Source organism: Anoplopoma fimbria, chromosome 2 (genome assembly GCF_027596085.1).
Source record: "Anoplopoma fimbria isolate UVic2021 breed Golden Eagle Sablefish chromosome 2, Afim_UVic_2022, whole genome shotgun sequence".
NCBI classification, from domain to species: domain Eukaryota; kingdom Metazoa; phylum Chordata; class Actinopteri; order Perciformes; family Anoplopomatidae; genus Anoplopoma; species Anoplopoma fimbria.
This window is the reverse complement of record NC_072450.1, coordinates 28,988,792-29,011,253: the sequence shown is the minus strand read 5'-3', so window position 1 is coordinate 29,011,253 and position 22,462 is coordinate 28,988,792. Positions and strand designations below refer to the sequence as shown.

The window sequence follows — 22,462 nt, the reverse complement described above, 5'->3', positions numbered from 1 at the left end:
GGCGCTATTCTATGGGTCACAATGGCAAACCATTGCTGGATTTGACATGCAATTAATCACAGCTATATCCATAGTTGTGAGTCTAGCTTTTTTCTTTTCTTTTTTGTCAACAAAGAACAACAGGCCAAAATTCACCATGTCAAGATGTGGCTTTACATTTTCAAGGGTACCCTCAGAATAACTCCCACATGATTAAAATAGTGAGGAGTTGGAGGAGAGAGTGGGACAACAATTATTCTTTCTACATGATTATAATCATTGTGCATTCAAACAACATTTACTGTTATGTATTTCCATCTTATTGAAGGTAACTGTGAATGAAGCCTGAGACGTGTGTGTGTGTGTGTGTGTGTGTGTGTGTGTGTGTGTGTGTGTGTGTGTGTGTGTGTGTGTGTGTGTGTGTGTGTGTGTGTGTGTGTGTGTGTGTGATTATTATTATGTGATTATTTCTTTCTTGTGGAAGCCGTTTGTCTGTTTTTGGGATACTGTATACTGTGTCTATTAGAATGATTTTCAAGGTTCATGGTATAAATGGTATTACAGGCATAAGAAACACAGCACGCACTTAAATACGTGTATACTGAAATACATATGCTATACACCTATTCCAACCCAAAAAGTTGTCCTGAATACATGTAAGGCCAGTGCAGAGTAATACATTTGATCTAGAAACGTTTATGTGCTGAGTCAATGGTCATTTAAAACAGTAAAGTGATGAACTGGTATGTGTTCTGTTATCAGGCCGTATGCCAACTACTGTGCTTGGAAAGGTCTACTCTCCTGACCCTGATGACTGGGACAACAAGACGTTCGTCTTTGAAGGACACGTGCCAAGGTAAATACCGTGGCTCTTCATGAACCATTCATGCTGGATTTTTCACATTTTAGACCTATGACATAGGAAGAGGAAATCTGCACCGTGCAAGATCTGTTAATGAAAGTGCAACAGTTCTATCAGCCTAAAACACAGACAATAAGTGCCTTTGGAACAGGAAATACAGTAACTGAAGTCATCAAAATACTATTAAAAAAATATTCATCAAAATATTTTTTTAATCATTCCTTTGCTCAAGATTTTCCAAAAGCCACCATTACCATCTCAGATATGTAGATTGTGTTGGCCAACGTTTCTGATGGCCTGATCTTTGTTGGGTAATGATAGAGGATGGACCTGTCCTATTTGGGATGATATGAAAACCTAATGGGGATCGCTGTAGAAACACATTGCTTTTATACCCTGAGCCGTGTTGCGTTTCCCTGCTAATCTTTCAGCACACTGTGTCAACACAACAGGCTTTGTAGTTGTGATTGATTCAGACATTTAAATAATGCAAAGCAACAACACCCCTTAGTGAAATATCTCTCAGGAAGAGAGTGGCCAGATGTTTGTTTTGCTCTGTGATCAATTCTTGAAACTCATGTACTAAAGAAGTCCCTCACTTATTGAACACCAGCCAAGAACACCAGCCAAGTGTGAAATCGGTTGGATGGACAGTTGTCGAGAAAATAGGACAGGGATATTTAAGACAGAGACTCCTTCCATTAGAGTCAGATGTATCAAATTATAATTCCGTTTTGTTGTTGTTGTTGTTGTTGTTGTTGTTGTTGTTGTTGTTTTTTTATATATAGGCCTAATTTCTTGTAGGCAGTGTGGTCAATAATCAACCACCAAGCTGCGTCCCTGATGTATTGATCAAGCTACAACCTCCTCATTAAATAAGCCTGATAAAGCCATCTTTTTTTACCACTCTTTTCCTGCATGACCCCACCATCCTATTTTCCATTCCTGCCGAGGTCCGTTCCAAATTTTTCCTTTTTTGCTAATATGTCTGGTTGCCTGCTATAGGATGTGGAGGCTCTGGCCGGTATCTCAAAACCACCCCCCTCGAAACGTCCCTCTGCCAGTACAAGCAGATATATTTTCAACTTTTCAGACTTGCACACACACAAGTACAAAATACCACAAATATAGTGACACTTCATCACCCCAAAACATTTTAAGTCTTGAACTCAAAACATTTCCCCCTTTCTCTCTCAAAGTCGAAGTTCAGCCCGTATAGAGGACTGGGTGTACTATGAGGCATTAACATTTCATGACAGCTCTCATCCCTTGGTATTTCAGGCCAGTCGAGTTCAGAACACATTGTGTTTTCACCGCCGTACTGGCTTTTCACAAAATGGAGCGGGTCATAGCACATTCTGGTCTTCTTTATATATTTTCATGTCAGTGCATCAAATCAAACAAGATTGCTGTTGTTCACAGTGAGTGCGTACTTTAGCTCTTCTATTTGTGGTGTCTTGTACCAACGGGCTGTGTTGTCGGTGTAGTTAAACAAACAGCACGGACAGGGTATTGAATATTATAATGTAGCATATCAATGCATCTGGTAGAAAAGTTCCACTACACCTGTCCTACTTTGTCTGGAAAATGGGTGGCCAATAAAGTGAAAAATGGTTGACATAAATGGAAATAGAAGCAGGCTTCAGCAAATTGGGAAGTACCAAGTGGAAAAGTATTGGTCCTTTTAGTTGAGAAGTAAATTTGTGATTTAGTGAAACCTGAAATGAAGTGCTATACCTAAAACATAATTTACCCACCACAGCATATGCTTTAAAATGAGTTAATGTGGCCCTTGTCCCTAACTGGTTTATTATTTGATTTGCCAAGGTTCTGCCTTGGATCTCCTCTATAATCCAACTTGAATGAGCTCATTTGCTGTACAAGGGGAGCATGGATGACGAGGACCAAATGAAATTGCTTCATTGCAAATCTTTGTGCCTATTAGTCAGTCTCATTTTTTCCCTGTTTTCCTCTCTCACTTTCTATTATCGTCCCAGGGATCCATTGGTTTACAGCAGAAAACAGAGTAAACATTAAAAACAGAATAAAACCCTCAGTTAAACCCACAGCTGAGGGGGATGAAAGAGTAGTTGTATCAGTCTGTCTTCATCCTAGACCGTTGGAACGGGTCCTGAAGGCAACCACACAGGGAAAGGGTGTTAAGCCTATATTGAGCTTTTTACAGAACATCTCCATGCTATAACACATCTGCTTCACTCTTTTAGACATATCTTTACAAAATCCATGCAGAACCCCATTATCCAGCAAATTCTTGTGACTGCGCAAAACCTGTCCAGACTTGTCCACATGGCCAATATGCTACAAGTGGTACAGTAGCGCTCTATTGCCCAGGTGTGGAACATGTTCTCCAATCGTACAGTGCAAACAAAATAGACTGTTTGTGAGTATTACCGATCCTTATCGCCTATTAAGGGCACAGTACTTTCTTCATGGACACTGAATGTTGGCTTTAGATGTTCATCTTGAGGAGTGGAGATGTCCAAAATGGATGTTATTCATTGTGATACTGGGCTTGCATTAACTTATTGTATTGACAAGCAGTCATCGAGGACCCATTGAAACTGAAGGAATTAATATTATTCTTAAATTAATTGCCTTTTTTTAGGGTTTTAAGATGCTGAAGTTGCGCAAATTATCCATTTCAAGCCTTTTTTTCAGACGCTGTACTCTGAAATCCAGATTAAATCGGATTCAAATTTGGTGAGCACAAAAGTGATCAAACATTATCTTTTTCATTCGACATTGTTGCTGTGATGCCAAAAAAAGCGTCTTTCGCCATAAGACATGAAAGTTGTTTCTAGTCCAATCTGCTCCAAATTTCCCAAACATTGTAAGGGTCCAGACCTGAGAACATTTACGTGCTTCATAGACTCCTAGCCCCGCCCCCTGCACATAACCCAGCGCTCTTTGATAACTCAGAAACTGTTTGTTTTACACCCTGGTGGGAGGCATCATTTCGCTCTGCAGAGTGATTTCCTGTTTCAGTGATGTGGGTTATCACCGCCTCCTACAGTGTAGCCCATCCCACTTTCATAACTCGTTTGTCGGAGACTCTTGTTGAACTAATTATTGCGCTCAGCTGATTTCCTGTTGTTCTGTGCCTAAGTGCTTCCCCGAAGATCAGGAATGTGTGAGGGCCCGTTGATCACTGCTTGCAGCTTTAATGATTGTATTTTTAATTAAAGATCTATGAACACAGGCAAAGTCCTCAAGCAGATGCACATGCTAGAAATGTGCACATTGAACACAACCAAGGATGGGTCTATGTCTCTAATCATGTTTCAATTCAAAATTTTTAGAGGGCTGAATGCATTTCTGTGACGAGTACACTGGACACACACAGTGGAGCCTCTAAGAGGAGCGAGCACTAACACATTTTATAATGTTGGGTCCTGTTGACTCTGGACCTACAGGAGATAAGCAAGCAGTCCTACCGAGGAATTCTTTCCATTTAGCCAGTTACCATGCCAACCTCTGATGGGCAAATAACTGAAATTACTGGTCTCTGTAGACTCGCTGACACGTCTGAAATAGCCTAATCAGTACCACACCAGCAGTTTTCTACAGATTCAGCAGCTTGACCCTCTCAGGCTCCGAGCCGCAGCATTTGCACTGTTCGCCGTGGTGAAATTGGATGTTGCAAACACACCAGCCGGTCTTGGACCCTGGTCACATTGTGGTTCAGCCGTCTTGGGATCTGCAGTAGCCAGGAGAGCGGCAAGTGAGGCGACACCTTCAATGACATCTGCTGTTCTTGAACGCTCTAGTGTTGCTTGTTATTATTTTTTCTTAAAAGAATTGTTGGGTGAAAGGCTGCTATTTAAGTCCCTGCATTATAGTGGATTCAGGGGTTAGTGACTCGATTTTTATGGGCTGTGCTGTTGCCTGTCTGAATATGTAAAAGGCAATATTTCAGGTGTTTCTCACGAGGATGAGATTCAGATTTAGACAACATTATTTATACCATGAGGGGCAGTTCATTTGAACCTTTGGCCAGTCCATAAAGCTTAAAACTCTTAGGAGAGAGGTTAAACTTATTCATTCAAATGTTGTCATCTAAATGGACATTTTTATAAACTGGTTTATCTGTGCGTCTGTTCTTTCCCCTCAGTTACTTTATCCTGAACAAGAGAACGGGCTTCCTGATCATCAAAGAGAACGCCCCACCCGACATCTATCAGTTCCAGGTCCGTGTGTCCGATGGCGTGTGGCCAGACGCCGTCTCTACTGTTTCCGTTCATGTGAGGGAGCTGCGTGACGAAGCCATCTACAACTCAGGGTCCCTCCGCCTGGCAGGTGAGATTTACTTTATAGAGACACAAAAACACACACACACACAGCCCTGCCGCTGGTCAAAAGTTGTCTTAGGTGTCACACTTGAATGTCTTGCTTGACCTTTGACCTCTGCCAAGTTGATGCTGTGTATGGTTTTGGTCTGGTGTTCACAGACAGCTGATGTTGTCTGTTTGTGGTGTTCACGCAGACCCACTCATCTGTCCAGTGTGCTGTCATCACATCAGTTGTGTGTTTTCATGTGACTGAAGTGTGGAACTTGAATTTTTGAAACTTGACCTAAGAAAACTGGATTTGCTGAGCAAGATATGAAATGTGGTTGAAAGCTCCAGAGAAAGCTAGTCCGTGGACTTTCTGTTCAGGTCAAATAACTTTATGTCTGGTTTATTAACTGTGTTCTAATATGTTTATAATATACGGCACGTCAGGATTAGTGAGGAAAAGACCAGTAAAGTCTTCATTTCATTATTATCTCAAGTCATAACACAGTTAACCAGTCCTTTATAGATATATATAGTCTGTATCATTTCTGCAACAGCCTTGGCCAGAGGCATAATGTTCTGAGGTTGTCCGTCCATCCGTCCGTCCCATTCTCTTGAACGGGAGACCTCAGGAAGCATGGAGGGGATTTCTTAAAATTTGGCCCAAACGTCCACCTGCACACAAGGATGAAAAGACTAGAATTTGGTGGCCAAAGGTAGCCGTAGCAACCGTAGCCTCGCAAAATATGTTTTTTGGCCATAACTTAATAATGAATACACTTATTATGACAAGTTCACACAAATGTGTATTAGGATAAAATTAGGAAGTGATGACATTCTGGACAGAAATGGACGTATAATGCAACTTGACGCTAAATCTAGTTTATTTATTTTCTTATTTCACTCATACTTCCTGTTTTTTGTGGATTCAGTGAAGAACAGATATGTGTTCCGCATGCTGTAAGTAGCAGTAAAGTCATATGGGAGTGTAGTGACTCGCTCTGAGAGTGTCCTTTCTCCTCTTAAAGACAGACGCTGTCCGGATACTCCCAGGTACAGAAAAATCCATCCTTCACTTATAAATTCCAGGCGAGCTTTGGGCTCTTTGTATCACATTTATTTTATATTCATGCCAAAGTGCTTGGCCCCCTTATGCTATTACAGCAACAGGTCGGACCTAAAGCAATACCAATTTGTGATGAGCTGATAAAAGTCAAAGTAAAAGGAAGAAAAAAATAAAACGCTGCTGACGAGGGAGTGTTGGGGAATGTGGTCATTATTTGCAAACTTGTCTCCAGTCATAGAAAATTAATGAGCACTGATTACTGTTTGCTCTGGTTGTTTGCATTGTTCCACAGGACTGTCACACTCCCAGTTAAAGATGTTTCCTTAGCAAAAGATTACAGCCATTATTAATCCCTCTCCCCTGACTCATGGGATTTCAGTTTGCATTAACATGCACACAGAAAAACCTGTTTTTCCATTACTTATGCTGGCAAAATAATTAGTAGAGAAGGTTTTGCTCAGCCAGCACATTCTCCTCACATGTTGAGCAGCATCCATCATTACCTGATGCACAGCACATCGGCTGTCTGCTCCAAATTAAATTTGCTTTAGAGAAATGGGACATGGCTGAAGGATTTTTATGATTTCAGAGATATTGAAATAGAAGCAGAGGGGGAGGCCAAGAGGGGTGCACTCTGAAGATGGGAGGAGAGTAGAGGGAGAGGATAGGAGAGGATGGAGAGTCGAGCCTCGTATAAGTAGATAAAAGGATTTGCCTCTCATTCTGAAAACGGGCTGAGGTAAGTTAATGCGCACCAAAACCCAGAGACGGTGCGGTGGAGAACAGCTGGTGCCCACATTTTCAATATTTCTGTAAGGCAAACTGAATCCATCCGCAAAATGTCGACGAGCAAATGTGCGTTCAAGATGGATAATGGGAACGAAAAATGCCCTCAATTTTGTTATTTGCTCTTACAAATGTAACTATTTTTCCTCCATTTAATTAAGATTAATGAGGTCAGGTTTGTCAACAATGTATCCCTGATGGGTGGTCACTTCATTGACTGTTTTTAAATGGCAACACTGTCTTCAAAGGCCTGTTAGCTGCAGAGTGTATTGATTTAATATGCCCTGGTTGTAACAGAGGGACTTAAATTGAGAACTAGTGTCAAAAGGACTTCAACCTGCGGTTCAGCAGCGAACAAACTCACCCAAAAAAAAAGAAAAACAGAAGTTTTAAGTTTTTAAGCAAAAGGTAATAGCAAGGATTAATGACTTTGAGAACAACCCGAGGTGTAGGCAAGCCACCAACACAGTGGTGTGTGTGTGTGTGTGTGTGTGTGTGTGTGTGTGTGTGTGCGTGTGTGTGTGGTTGTTATTGTGTGCGAATGATATGTTACAAGCAATTCCAGGATTTTCATTTTTCATGTGAAGCTTTGGAGTAAACAGTCTCATTGATTCTCAGTCTCGAGGATTATGAAAATATTCTACTTATAGCATTACTTACACCCTCCTTGACATTCTAAATCCCATTTCAAGAACAAATGTGGAATGCAATGAGGAAGCACAAAGAACGCACTAGTTAAGTCTGCCTCGCCGAGATTAAGGCCTCTCTCTCCCCCCCCTCTCTCTCGCTTTCAATATTGATGGAAAGGTAAAAAAAAAATGTGGTAAACAAAAAGTCCTTGAAATGTCCACATAGCACTAGCTCAGAGTGGAATGCATAGTGCTCAGGGGAAAGCAGACCATGAGTACATTACATACACTCCAGACCTGGTTTGTGTCACACGATGAACAGACTTTATAAACTGCTGAGAGCTTGTCCTTCAGAATCTCTCTCTTTTCACACCGCCCCGCCCTCTAAGGTACGCACATCGAGCGATCAATACACAGAAATTGGAAAAAACAACGTAATTTGATACTGCAGGGATTTATAGGTGGTATACCTGAAAGTTGCTCCCTTAGTGGTCTTTAGTCATTACACAAATTGCCCCTCTTTCTCATTATGCTCATTAAAAGAGCAGCTAGAATGAACAAACGAAAAATATATGAAATGCCACAAAATTCATCACCTTGTTTTTTTTCTTTTCTGTGGACGGGAGGAGATGTTCAGATCTCTTACTGCACACCGCCTACTCAGCAGCGTTGGAGTACTTCAGATTGATCTTGGTACCTGGGCCGGTCTCAAGACTGCTTCTTGAAAGTATCGTGTTGGAATTGACCACATTTTTACACTGTCTTCTTTTATTTTAAGACTACAGCTGCAGGGATATCACTAAGTTGTGTGATGGCCTGGTCGGGTTTGGACCCCAGAGCAGAGACAGGACGCCGGTGTACATATACAATAAAGAGTTTATTAATAAAGTTATCAAAAAAAAAAAAAAAAACACAAACGGGGCAGTGGAGGCAGGAGGCTGGCTGGCTGGCTGGCTCGCAACTAACACACCGGTTCAGAGGAGCGAGCACATGGAGGCCCAGAGGCACCAGAGCAAACAAAAGGGCAGGTGGAGAGACTCACCAAAACCTGCCAACACAAAAAGCACAAATGAGGACAAGATCTCCAAAAACACACAAAGGCAACACTATAAGATCTAGACGTCAGCTCTACCGAAGGAAACAGAATTATCTGGCACTGAGGTGGAGTTGAAGCCAAGCTTACGTAGTCTCAGTCTGATGACTTGATTGAGAACCGGTGTGTCTGATCAGCCACCAGCCACGACCTCCTGCCACCCCAGAAAAAGGGGAGAAACGATAAAAGGGAGGGGAAGGAGAACAAAACCCAACAAGTTGCCTCTGCATTGTCTTATGTATTTGTTAACATCACGGTGATTGCTCATAGAAACCACTAGAAAAATTCATACACATAAAGGTCTTGGTCTTGTCTCGCCCAGTCTTGGTCTTGGTCTTGACTCTGTCATGCCCAACTGTTTTGTCCAATCTTGGTCTTGGTCTTGGTCTTGGTCCTTACTTGGTGTCAACCCCTAAAAGTCTTGGTCTTCACTGGGTTCTTGCACTGCCTTGGTCTTGGTCTTGACTTGGTGTCAACCCCTCAAGGACGTGTCTCAGTCTTGATACATTCTGTTTAGGTGATCTCGACTATAACACTGCTAGTTTTGTTGTGCCCCGTCCAACTTCATCATTGAATGAAAGCTTCAACCAGTGATTGTTTTTATTACCAAGTAAACTGGTATTGTGCAGATTTTACACACCAAAGTCCATCTCCTGGTCCTGGGGAGTTCTATTCAGCCTATGAAAACTCCTGTCATCAGGTTTTCTCTGCTTAGGCTTGAGGAACATACATTTATGACAGAGGCCGGCGCTACAAACTGGAGGTGTTTACCAGGAATTTACCAGGCAGAGAGGGTCTAACAAAAGATGATTTCACGTTGCACTATGGTTAATATAGAATCCAGGGTTTTTGGAGATGCAGTAGGGACTAAAAGTCACAATATTATAACCTCCACTACATTTTGACAATTTCTGTGTCCCTCATCATTATTGATGGCTGGCTTGCCTCTTTACAAATGATTATTCTTTTTTTGCCAGTAATGATTTGAAAGGTTGTTATTGATAACGCTCTTTACTTTCTTCATGCCCGAAGAAAACACCCATCACAATTTCCCAGAGCAAAAGGTGACGTCCTTGAATCGCTTGTTTTGTCTGACCAATAGTCCATTATTTTATTTTTTTACAATGCTGTCAAACTGACAGCAGTCTTTGTGGTCAATTCAAACTCCCTGGACATATACACTCTGTGCTTGTTTTGGCTTCACAGAGATTGAACCATAGTCAACTAGCTCGTCTGTTTGTCTGGGCAAGATGGCAAAAACAAGTGTGTGTTTCCCTGTCTTTCACTGTTCCCTCATAGATGTTTTCTTTTAATCACTGAGTGGGGTCCTGAAATATAATTTGTTCAAAACCATGGCAACGCAGGTGAGACATTTTGTGGTTCTCCGCATGCATGACACGAGGAACCCAGAATAGAGTAAGCAATCTACATTGAATACAGTTTAGATCAGAGAGATTCATGTTTCAGCTGAATGCCGTCTGCATTCTGCTGCACACAATTATGCTAATGACCATAATGTTTTTATTGGCCTCATTAGCTAACTGTGTGTCTTCATTGTGAATCAGAGTTGAAACAGGCAGGGTACACGTCCCAAAACAACCATCAGAACACCTAAGACGATTCAATCCTTATGCTTGATGCTTTGTTTTGTCTTTTAACATTTTTATTTGAAAACTGATATTATTATATTGGGATATGAGTTACTTCTCAATTAAAAATGTATTTCTTAAGTAGAATGGTATGGGAAAGCACAGACGTTTGCTTTCAGTGAAGACAATAGAATAACAACTGCTTTTCTTTTGTGGAAGTTCCTTTCAAAAATGTTTTAATGTAGTTTTCAAGACTTTATACGTCCTCAAAACTCCAATAATAAAATACTTGACTTGATCTAAAGAGCTGGTATAAAAACAGCTCCACTGTGTTTCAGACTTTCATCAGGCAGAATCCCACCAAACTGCACAAAGGCTCTGGTAGTATTTGTCCCTGTTTTCGTTCAGTCTTTTTGTTTACTATTATATGAGTAGGATATTAATCCCATTTTTGCACCCATTTGTGAGAAATCACAAGCCTACAGGCAGGAGTGCGTCTGTGCACCGCTGCCTCGGCTCCAATGAAGCCTCTGGCAAGGAGAAAGCAGCAGTGAGTTGTGAGGTTGGATCAAAGCCAGGTGCAAAGGCTGCCACTCTGCGTTAGGAGTTACTACCCTCTCCCCCCAGCCCCCATCCCTCCCGACTGTCTCTCTGTCTGCCTGTGTCCTTGTTTCTCCCGCTGGACTGACTGATGGGAGCTGACATTAGCCTCGATCCCTAACGCTGTATCCGCTGAGCCCATTTTGAGCCCCCTGTCTTGTCTCTTAATGCCTAGGCTCTGTCTCCCTCTACGCACCCACAAACCTAATCACCCTGCCCAACCCTTTATACATATATATGTCTGCGTGATTTTGTGTCTGTGTGTGTGTGTGTGTGTGTGTGTGTGTGTGTGTGTGTGTGTGTGTGTGTGTGTGTGTGTGTGTGTGTGTGTGTGTGTGTGTGTGTGTGTGTGTGTGTGTGTGTGTGTTTGTTGTTTTCTTGTACTTCTGCCTCTGTGAGAACCAGTTTGAGTCTCAGGATGTTGATTACATTGATGACATTTTTATGACGCAGGGCAGTTTCTGGTAGTCCTTGGAATCAGTTCTCCAGTTAAAGTATAGTATCACTTCTTGTGTCTTAAAACATCACTCAAATGCCTACTTGTGTAACAAAACACAGTACTTACTCCCCCAACAGTAAGAGAACCCTTCCTTATGTGATATTAAAGGTTCCATATTGTAAAACATGTGATTTCCATGTCTTTTATGTTACGTTTCTGTGTTGTACGTTCAGTCCGTTCTCGTGATGTGTGATATCTCAGGAACGCATCGAGAAAATGTCTTCAACTTTGCCACAAACATCCGCATGAACTCAAGGATGAACAGATTAGGATTTGGAGGTCAAAGGTCAAGCTCACTGTGACCTCACGTCCGTCCCACTCTCTTAATATCTCGATAACGCCTTGAGTAAATTTCTTCAAATTTGGCACGTCCACTTGGACTCAAGGATGAACGATTAGAATTTGTTGGTCTCAAGTTTGAATGTGAATACAGGTATAGTCAGTCAGACCATGTGAGAAGTTTTTCAAACATTAAAGCATTTTGACATGTTCGAGTAGAAACCCAAAATACAAGTGTCAACCTTAAAATGAGTATGATATGTTGCCTTTAATGAAGGAGAATATTCTAGACTTTAACTGAGGAGGCTACCCGCTTGATTTAGGTGACGGAGACTTCTGAAGCTGTAATGAGCTTTCAGAGAAAAAAAGCTCACCTCTTATATTAGAATCCCCTTAGGAAGGGCCCTCATTTGTATAAAGTGGGCTTCCACCTAAAACTGGAACTGGAGGCCACAACGTACCTGAATCTTGAAGATGCCTTGGCCAAATTTGAGACCCATATTGTACCTAGGACCAGCCATCCTTAGATCCTATGGGCTCCATGAGCTTTGCCGTTTCCGAAACTTTGTCTACTTCTGTGTCTACTGCTCGGCTCTTTTCTGCTCAAGACCAAAATCAAACAATCTGAAAGTATCATGGTTGGGCCCATGTCTGGAAGTGTTTAAGGAGGTGATATTTTTATCTGTAAACTCCTCGTATTTTATGTGGAGCATTGTTGCTTAACATGGACCCAGACCTGAGGGTGAAATTAGTGTTAAATTCTTGTGTTGTGAGCCAAGCTTGTGTCTGATGGTCTTTGGCCTGATCTCAGCCATGACACACCAGGCCTGCTCCTAATGTTGACAAAGACCAATGGTCACTAGAATAAGCTTTGAGATGAACTTGTTTTTGTACCTGTTCTTATGAACATAACTGTCAAAGCTGGTCCTTAAACATACAACTCTGGCATAATAAACCACAGGTGCTAATCTGTCTTTGAGTAAAAAAAAAAGTGATTGCAAGATTCCTTTCTTCATCAAGAGCCTCCTGCAGAGTATGATTAAAAGTTGAACCAAGACTCACTAAGAGTGTAATTACCTTTAACTGGCGCAGTATTGAAAATCCAAGTTCCAATTACTACCTTCACCCGCAAGCACTCTAACACACACACACACACACACACACACACACACACACACACACACACACACACACACACACACACACACACGCAAATAGGTAAAAAAAAAATGACCAACTCATGTACTGTTGTAAGAAAAACTTAAAGAAAACAGTGAGAAAGGACAGTTTCTTTGAAGTCTTGAAAACTACCTTGAGACAATTTTGACAGGAGCTTCCACAAAAGATAAGCTGCAGTTTCAAGATTGTGTATTCACTAAAAGAAACTGACTTGCCTTCCCATAAAATTCTTCTTAAGGAATACATTTTCACTTGGCGGGGAACCATTTTATTATTTTAAGGTAAGGAAAAAACTATCAATGTCAAATATCTGTTTTTAAAGTATCACTGCAAAAAAATAATAATTAACGATTAAAAAAATACCTATCAAACAAAAGATTTTGACAGATTAAGTGAGCCATGTTCAATAATTTATCGTCACAGGTCTGGTCTCTAGCGCTCTTGACTATTTTTTTAGTTTAGCACTAGGGCCCAGTTTGAAAATAATTGGATTTATCCTTGAGCAGGGGTGGAAATAATGAGGCCACTTCTGTACAGTCCATGATTCCAATGGTGAGTGTGTGTGTGTGTGTGTGTGTGTGTGTGTGTGTGTGTGTGTGTGTGTGTGTGTGTGTGTGTGTGTGTGTCTGTGTGTTCTTCTCAGACATCACAGCAAAGGAGTTCATTGAACTGAGAGGAAAGCAGCGGAGCCGCTACGAGCTGCTGGTGGACTTCCTGTCTGAGATGCTCTCCGTTCCACCCGACGATGTGAACATCTTCAGCCTCATGGATGTGAAGGAGCGAATGCTGGATGTTCGTTTTGCCGTACACGGCGGCCCCTCCTTCCTCCAACCGGAGAAAATCCACGGTTATCTGGCCGCACACAAACAAAAGGTAGGTCACCGTTTGAGCCCTGTGGACTTTTATCCACATCGATACTTAATCTGGTTGTTTTGTTGGCTGGTCTGCCAGTGACTATGTAGCCGTTTCCACGACTTGATTGATTAGCAACACAACCTCTTGAATGACTAACACAGAATCTACATGGCATAATCCAACCGATTGCACACCAGTGAGCAAGTGCACTAAAAAAGCACCAGGATAAGTCAAGACAAGAGAAACCCTCTAAGGAAACACTTGTTGGTAGCAGGAAGCGGTTTTGCCTCCGGCAATGTTTTGGCTGCGCTAAAATCCAGCAAATCAAATACGTCAGTCAAAATGTGGGACATTGTCTCTGTTTGCTAGGTGCGGGACTGACAGTCAACATTCTACACAAAACATAGTACACAAACCTGACGGCATCAGTTGTCAACTGTTCAGACTGAGCATTGTGTCATGTCTCGGACTCACCCTGGACAAAAAACTCATTTTAGAACAAAACACTTCTAACATCCGTAAATACTTTCAACAATAGCTGTCATCTGTGCATTCAAAGCGGTTTCTGTTGTTTCCCACCTCACACGCCTGTCTCACCTGCTTTCACAACAGTGTTTGCTTGTTATGGTGGGTGTATTGCAGCAACAATGTTCTTGGTTCCCACTTGGTTTCTCCTTTGAACTCACTTGGCTGAAGGCGGCTCTACATTGCCTTCCTAACTAGGTATGTCGGGATCTACCATTACCATGGTAACATAACGTCACAGTTTCATAACTGTAAGAATTTAAATAGTTACGATAACTATGGTGTCTCGATTCCTGCATTGTTACCCTGTGAAAACAAGTCTTGCGAGACACGTTTGTTTGTGTGCTGCGAAATCTTCTTGTGTTTGTGTGTGCACATCAGTTTTTTTGTGTGTGTGTGTGAGAGTCCTGCCGCTCACCTGAAGCTTTGAAAATGTCAGAGGGAACCGACATTCCAGCATTATATCCACCAAAAAAAGTGTCTTCAATCGACAGTGTGGGAGCATTTTGGATAGATGAAATTACCCGCGTGGTCATGTGAACCATGGATTAATCATAAAGTTAAAACATCATAGCATGAAAAATCGGGCGATGTTTAGTAAAAATATGTGATCAGGAGATCGCCATTAATGCTTTCTAGTTGCTGATTCCTGATAATGGCACTTTTTGAACAACACCTCTGTGTTGAAATTGGCAGGAGGAGAGTCAGTGACATTAGCAGCTCTTGTTCAAACGTACCTTGTTACCATTCAGTTACATTATGGTCCGTTTGAATGAATCAAGCTCCATTCAAAATGACGATCGGGCTAATTTACATTAAGACATTATCATGATGTGTTCAAATGTAAAATGTAATAATTCGAAATTGTAGTTTTTGGCTAGAAACTTGAATATATCCAGTTGTATGAAGATGTTTCACATCAATATGAAATAGATAGTAGAGAGGGAATTATGACCTTTTCAACTTCTTAACAATAGCGCTATGAAACTAATATTACATAATTTACACTGCTCAAGCCAAAAAAAATTATTAATAAATATCCTGACTAGAAAGGCAGTTTGCTATTTACCATATACATGCAACTATCTAAATAGATATTGTGACCGTTCTGTAAACGAAACTGTCATCAGATCATCAGCCATGCCGTCGAATATTTTATCGAAATGTAGTGAGGGGGATGCACATGCATCATTTATATTATTAAAGACAGTAATCACAGTACAGAGTGAAGCAACACCACAAATCCCCAATACTAACCAACATAAACCTGTGGTTATTGCAAGAGGCCTTTTACACTGAGGACATTTTCACGTATCACAGCATGCCAGGGTCCGATTGTGCATGCTGGCTCATTGCTTATTGGGACACTTGAATGAAACAGATCCATTGTTAATGTTATAAGCAACACCTGTGCATATTGTTCACTGTGAAAAAAAGCATGTTAGAATTTGAATTCTGAAGTATTTGTTTGCTTGTTTGTTTTTTTAAATTGCACTTCCAGCCTGTAATAGTGGTCTAAATGTCAAACACATAGAGAACATAATGGCAAACATATTTTGTTTTCATAGTTAACTCCGTTTTGGTTTTTTTGTTCTTTTTTTCAAACCGGTCAGCCAGAGAAAAGTCAACTTGAGTCAGAGCCAGTAAGTCATATCTGACAATGTAAAACTAGCTTAACGATATCTAATGGACGCCCCCTAAATGACTCTGTTGACAGCGCTACGTTGTAGCAGCGGGAGCTAACATTAGCGTCACAGACTGAAAGGTAGAGCTGCCTCACAGCCACAACTCCTGAGACACTCGACTAGGAGATTGGGACTACTGTTCATTATCTGACAGATTAATTTTTTCAACTTAAGCCTAACTGAGAATGATGAGATGCTGTCAGCACTCCGTTGGTCAGTTTTGAGCAGAAAATAAATCCAAAGTCTGAAGAATGAGGAAAAACGGAGTTAGTGGTGAACTCGAAACCTTAAGCGGATCAAGAGCAGGTGCAACACGTCAACTCCGATGTTTTTTAGAGTGCCAGGACTCAGTCTGAATGATCGCCCTCTGGGAATGGAAGCATTGTGAGAACAGCTCTCTTAACCAGGGAGCAGCTGGGTGCTCTCCACCAGATTTTGGTAGACATTTGCACCTGTCTAAATAAACTTGGTCTGCTGTAAACAGCCTAGAGTTTTGTTCAACCACCCTACAGTGGGTCTGAAATCCCCTACTACAGTACACTAACTCTTTTTGCAGTTTTTAAATACATTGTCCTCAAATTTTGAGGCAAAGGTGATCTTACCCTTACATGATGAAGTCAAGATCCTTTTAGGACCAAATGGTGGTAAGTTTCTGACTCTTGACACCATTTCAAAAGAAAATCATGTCTTTAGCTCCCTGAAGAGAACACTGAAGACGACAATAAGCCCTTAACCAAGCTAGAAGTGAAGACAAGTGTATGCTGATTTTGTAAACGTGAAATACTTCAGTTAACTTCACTTATTTGCTGCGGATGATTTGAAGCCAAACAATAAATATGATGACTTTGTCTAACTTTATGTCCCAATTATTTTCTGTCCCTTCAAATTCTTTGGGCTGGGTGTAAACAGGGCTGCAGTTTCTACACAGTTTAAATGATGTGCATGTAAAAACTCTCCCATTAATGCTGAGAGTCCTCGCTTTAATCTCAGTCATAGTTTTGTTAGGGATGCTCCCCGCTGAAATACAAACCACGTCTTGCCGTGGTTAGATAATGGCAATCATAAGATTTTCAAATCATTAGATCGTCAAATCAAATTTAATTGTTCTTCTTTCTTTTTGAATATCAAGTAAAATGACAATAGACTCAGTCAAGAGATACACGGTCATTATGTTAAACAGTCATATTCAAAATGGGGGGGATTGGGTTGACGATTCAGACCTGATAACTAGACTCAATAAATAGTTTGGATAATATTAATATATTAATTATCATGATACAAAAATACCAGTTTGGTCCTACACCCAGAGTATTAAAATACAGACGCATCGTCACACCTCTCGATAATCACGCACAACGTCTCTCAGACGGGCTCTTAAGTAACTACAATGTAAACTCATCTTTGCAAAATATTAGACATTCAAAGCAACTGCTCTGGGAGTGTGATGGAGAAATAAAATGCCCCCATAGGTTGTTGGGAGGGTTTGGATACATGAGACAAGCAAACACAGAACTTTCACCCAGGAGATCTGTGTTTTTTCCAGCTTGGTTTTGGTGTCTTAGAGTTCACACTTTACAAACTTTTTTTCCTAAACGTAACTAAGTGGTTTTGTTGTCTACACCTAAGCAAGTGTTTTTTGTTGAACGCATTTTTACTGCACCAGTTGTGGAGCATCATAGTTTGACCCGCTGGGCTACACAGTCTGTTAGAAAATAATGGCAATCTCCATCCTGGAATTAGGAAAGATTTCTTGTCTTCTTCTGAGACAAAGATGGTTTATGAAAAAGAAGAGAGAGAGAGAGGGAAACCGATGGTTATCTTGTAAAAAAATACTAAACCTTAAGCGTTTTCAAATGTAAGTCCTTCTTAAATTAAGGCATATTCATGTGCCGTACATATTTGCCCAAAGGACAATCTCATATTGCCAAACATACAGCCTGAGTAGTTTGTCAGATTCTTTCTCAGTGTCAGTGATATATACTGGTCTCCACAGATCATCCTCCAACTCTTAATACACTGACTTACTGTTTCTGTTATTTAGGAGGTGGCAAAATGAGGCTGGATTTGGGCCATTGAAGAAAAGCAACAACCTTTTATTTATACTTTATTTATACTCCATGAGTGGGGAACATCCCTTTCAATCCAACCCAATTTGACAGAAACACAGTGTGGGTAATGCCTGTAATTATTTGGCTGCTCACAGGAACAGAACAAAAAATGAATAAAAACTTGCAAAAAGAACTGTGCTCTGTCAGATGAGAGCGGTATGTAGGATTTCATATAGATCTTTCTCTATTTAGTCATAAAGTGTCTTAATATATTACATTTTACCCACTGGAGAGGGCAGGATAAGCAAAATTGAAATCATGAAAAAGCTTACCGTCATAGAGTTAGTGAAAAAACAAACGTTTCACTTCATCACACCGACGCTCCCTGGCCGCTGGCTTCAGTCAGACCTCATTTCACGTCTCAAAAGTCTGAATGGAAGTAGGGGAGAGACAGAGAGAGAGAGAGAGAGAGAGAGAGAAAACCATCGAGAGTTGAATTGAATGCATTTCACCAGCAGGGAGAGAAGGAGGGAGAGCTGAGCCCAGTCTGTATTTGCATATGTGTGTGTGTGTGTGTGTGTGTGTGTGTGTGTGTGTGTGTGTGTGTGTGTGTGTGTGTGTGTGTGTGTGTATGTGTGTTTGGGGGTGAAACAGTCCAGAGTCCAGTCACGGCCTTGGCGGTCAGTTCAGGTCGATCACCGCACTCAACCCTTCGCCTCTCGCTCAGCTTCCATCCTGGGCACTCTCTCTTTGTTTCATGTGGCGTTTGTTCGAGGAATAAAAAGAGGCGAAAGATTAGAGATGTGATGAAAAGCATTGGCGTATATATGATTGAAGTCTTTAGGATGAAAAAAAAAGACAGATGTGTGAGCGCTGCGGTAGCCCGGGCTCTCAGCTGTGATTTGTGAGGAGAGCGCCGAGTGTTTCATCTGAATTCAGCCAGGTTCTACGGAGAGGACGTTGATCAGAATGAAATGTGAAGCGCGGCGATGGAAAGGATGAACGAGAGGCGTAGGGGGGGTGGGAAAGAAAGAGGAAGGGGAAGGAGGGGGGCTGAGGGGGTGCAGAAGATGACGCTTATTATTAATGTTCTCGATTTGCCAGTAATGCCTCAGAAGTAGGAGATTAAGAAAAAAACTTTCTTCTTTGTGTCTCTCTATTTCTCCCTGTTCTAATAATCGAAGTTATCCCTCAGTGTTTTCAATCCAGCACGCTCGACTTGGCTTTTAATGATACTACATTGATAACTCTACTTTTTTTAATTCATTGGTATGGCGCTCGGATACCGAGGTTCATCTCGTCATTATATTTATGTGGCCCCGAGGGCCGTGGAGAGGATTGCGGAAGCTTCTAGGCACATTGGAACAGTAGTCTGGGGAACAATACGTCCCTCCGGTCCTTTATTGCTCGCTATACACACTGTTCCGCTTTTCACAGATCAAATGTACATTTCCTCAACATTTGGCAGACTGTAACAAAAGATGGGGCATGCTGATTCATTTTCAGGCTTTAGGGATTAAGAGACTCCAGTGTGGGATAAAGTATTTTCTCGAGACGGACTATTGAGCGGGGAGATCTATTTTTCAGAATTTGATGTACAAAAGAAATTACAAAACGCAGAGCACCGCCCAACCTGAACAGAAGAAAAGGAATGAAAGAAAAACTTCTTGTGTTAATATATTAAAGTGTTTTACTGGCATGCTGAACTCACAACAAAATGAATCACAGAACACGAGTGAAGCCGTCTATTGGGCGTCATTTGAGCAGGATGGAGTCATTGTTTTCTCTATACGTGATTGGATGTGAGGCCTGCTAACGATATCAAACGTTATTTTCCGGTGAATATCTCAGCTGTCCACCTACTGCTTTTTAATCACCTGACACCCAGCATGACGCCGTCTCCACCACACCTCCTCCCCCCTCGCCTCCTCCTCCCAGTGCAGACATTTCTACACTGCATGAGTGTGTCTCATTGGTTTTTAATGTCAAGGAAGGGTCCATTATCCTGTGCTGGGAAGGGAGAGCTTGACCTACATTAAGAAGAGACCCTGTTGACTGGACCTCATCATTTATTTTTTTCCATCTGACCATCAGTATGCATAATGCATTCACATTATATAATAAAAACAGTGCACACCAGAGTCATATTTTGAAGAAATACTCATCCCAGGAAGACTTATTCTGCAGCACAGTCCACCTCCAAGCTTCAATGTATGTGCCCATTATAAGATAAGATAAGATAAGATAATCCTTTATTAGTCCCGCAGCGGGGAAATTTGCAGGCTTACAGCAGCGTAGAGTAAAGTGCACACAAGAGACATAGTAGAAGAAGACAAGATAAAAAAATAAAATGAAAAAAAATAAAACAAGTATTATAAATAAGCAATAAAAAATAAAAAATAAAAAAAACAACAATAACTGAAATATTATATTTACAGACAGAAAAAAACCAAAAAAAAACTATTTTAACTTTTTTAACTATTATTGCACAGTGTAATGTGTAATGTATTGCACAGGTTTTTATTGTCATGTTATTATTGTCATGTGTCATGTGGTCTGCTGGGAGCAGAGCTGGTTGTGCAGCCTGACAGCAGCAGGAAGGAAGGAAGGACCTGCGGTACCTCTCCTTCACACACCGGGGGTGAAGCAGCCGGTGGCTGAAGGAGCTGCACAGAGCTGCCAGGGTGTCCTGCATGGGGTGGGAGGTGTTGTTCATCAGGGATGACAGCTTGGCCATCATCCTCCTGTCTCCCACCACCTCCACTGTATCCAATGGACACCCCAGCACACTGCTGGCCTTCCTGACAAGCTTGTTGAGTCTCTTCTTGTCTGCTGCTGAGATGCTGCTGCTCCAGCAGACCACTGCATATGTTCCTACCATTATGGTTATTGACTTTTTTTTTGGGGGGGGGGACTCTGCCTCCATATTGCAACTCGATTCATATCACGCTTCAAGTTCCAACAATGTCCACATATCTGTTATTAATTGTGTAAATAAGGATTAAAGCTGAGTAAAGTTGAGTTGCTGTTCGGACACCAAACACACAACCTTACTTTGACACTTTTCAATACTTAAAACTAAGGACATATTTCAGGTGGTACTCAAAGACCTGAAGCCCTAGCAAATATATGACATGCTGTTAACCTTTCTTAGCTACTATATTTTTTTATGCATTTGTAGCTTCTATTGAAGTATGTCTGTCGTCATATTTTATGAAAGCATCATCCTAAAGCTGACATGTATTCATGATTCATGACTAACGGATCCCCGGCTCCGCTGGTCCATGATGATGTGTCCTTGGAGACACTTAACCCTAAACATCTCCTGAATGCTGTGCTTTTGGTGTATGAATGGTTGTATACAGTATAAAAGCGCTTTGAGTGGTCGAAAGACTAGAAAAGCGCTAAACTAGTACAGTGCATTATACCATCCTTCTTCCAAAAAAGAAAGTCAAATCCTTAAGTTGGTCCTTTTTTATTTTTTTATTTTTTGTTTTAAATCATACTTCTGTATATCAATATAAAAATTGAATATATCATTTTTGTAATCATAAATACATCTAGGTGAGGATTGAGGTGCTCAATGTGTGTGTGTGTGTGTGTGTGTGTGTGTGTGTGTGTGTGTGTGTGTGTGTGTGTGTGTGTGTGTGTGTGTGTGTGTGTTTGAGAGAGAGAGACAGAGTGAGGGGGAGGGTGGACTATTACACGCAACGTTTCTGTGAGTTATTGATAAACTTACTCTGAATTATCTTATGCCATCCGCCCCCCTTGAACCTGTGATATTTTCCATTAGACTTAGCTTACCCGAACTAAACCTCACATCTACTAAGCCACCACTGGAAATCTAATATGATACCGATAATATTAGTGTAGCTTGATATGCAACCGTACTGAAATACCAAGTTTAACCAAACGCAAACTTCCGATGCTTAAAAAAATATAATGAAGAGTGCCAAAAACGGCATTTCCTCAAATAGACCCTGGAGGCTGGCTCTTAAAGCAGGTCAAACCCCACAGACCCCCATGTGGTAAGCGTTATTTACTCATTTCTGTTACTATCTTAGCTTTCTGAAGCCTGATTTGCTGGTGCTACCAATTTAGTTTTTACTGTAAGCCGACTGGAGCTGCATTATATGTATTCCATGTTGATTCGTTGACTGGGTTGGTCTGTAGGACAGCCATCCTACGTAAGAGGACACTTATACCTTGATATACCTATCAAAAATAATGTATGTATTACGTAGAAATTCTCCAATGTTGATTTATTTTTCTCGTAGCTTACGTACTGTAGTGATGCCACTTCCATATGGTTCATGGAGATATGGGAGTTTATTTTGAAAATACTTCATCATGTTACTTGTGTTGCTGGCTTTCTCAGGAAACACGTAAAAAGTGAGGAGTAACTTCTCGTGAGATGTCATACAAGCCGTATGAGGCTGTGTTGCACAGATTGGACATCCCTTCATCACCACCTATGAATGTAATCACTTTAT

The 22,462-nt window shown here is 41.2% G+C and overlaps 1 protein-coding gene across 1 annotated transcript in view; it reads left to right on the top strand.

Moving 5' to 3' along the window:
- Positions 1-22,462, top strand: part of si:ch211-186j3.6 (neural-cadherin) — a 238,052-nt gene that overhangs the window by 105,793 nt on the left and 109,797 nt on the right. The window contains 3 exon segments of the mRNA XM_054614523.1: positions 742-835; positions 4,974-5,158; positions 13,500-13,729. Coding sequence (XP_054470498.1) covers positions 742-835; positions 4,974-5,158; positions 13,500-13,729 — 509 coding nt within the window.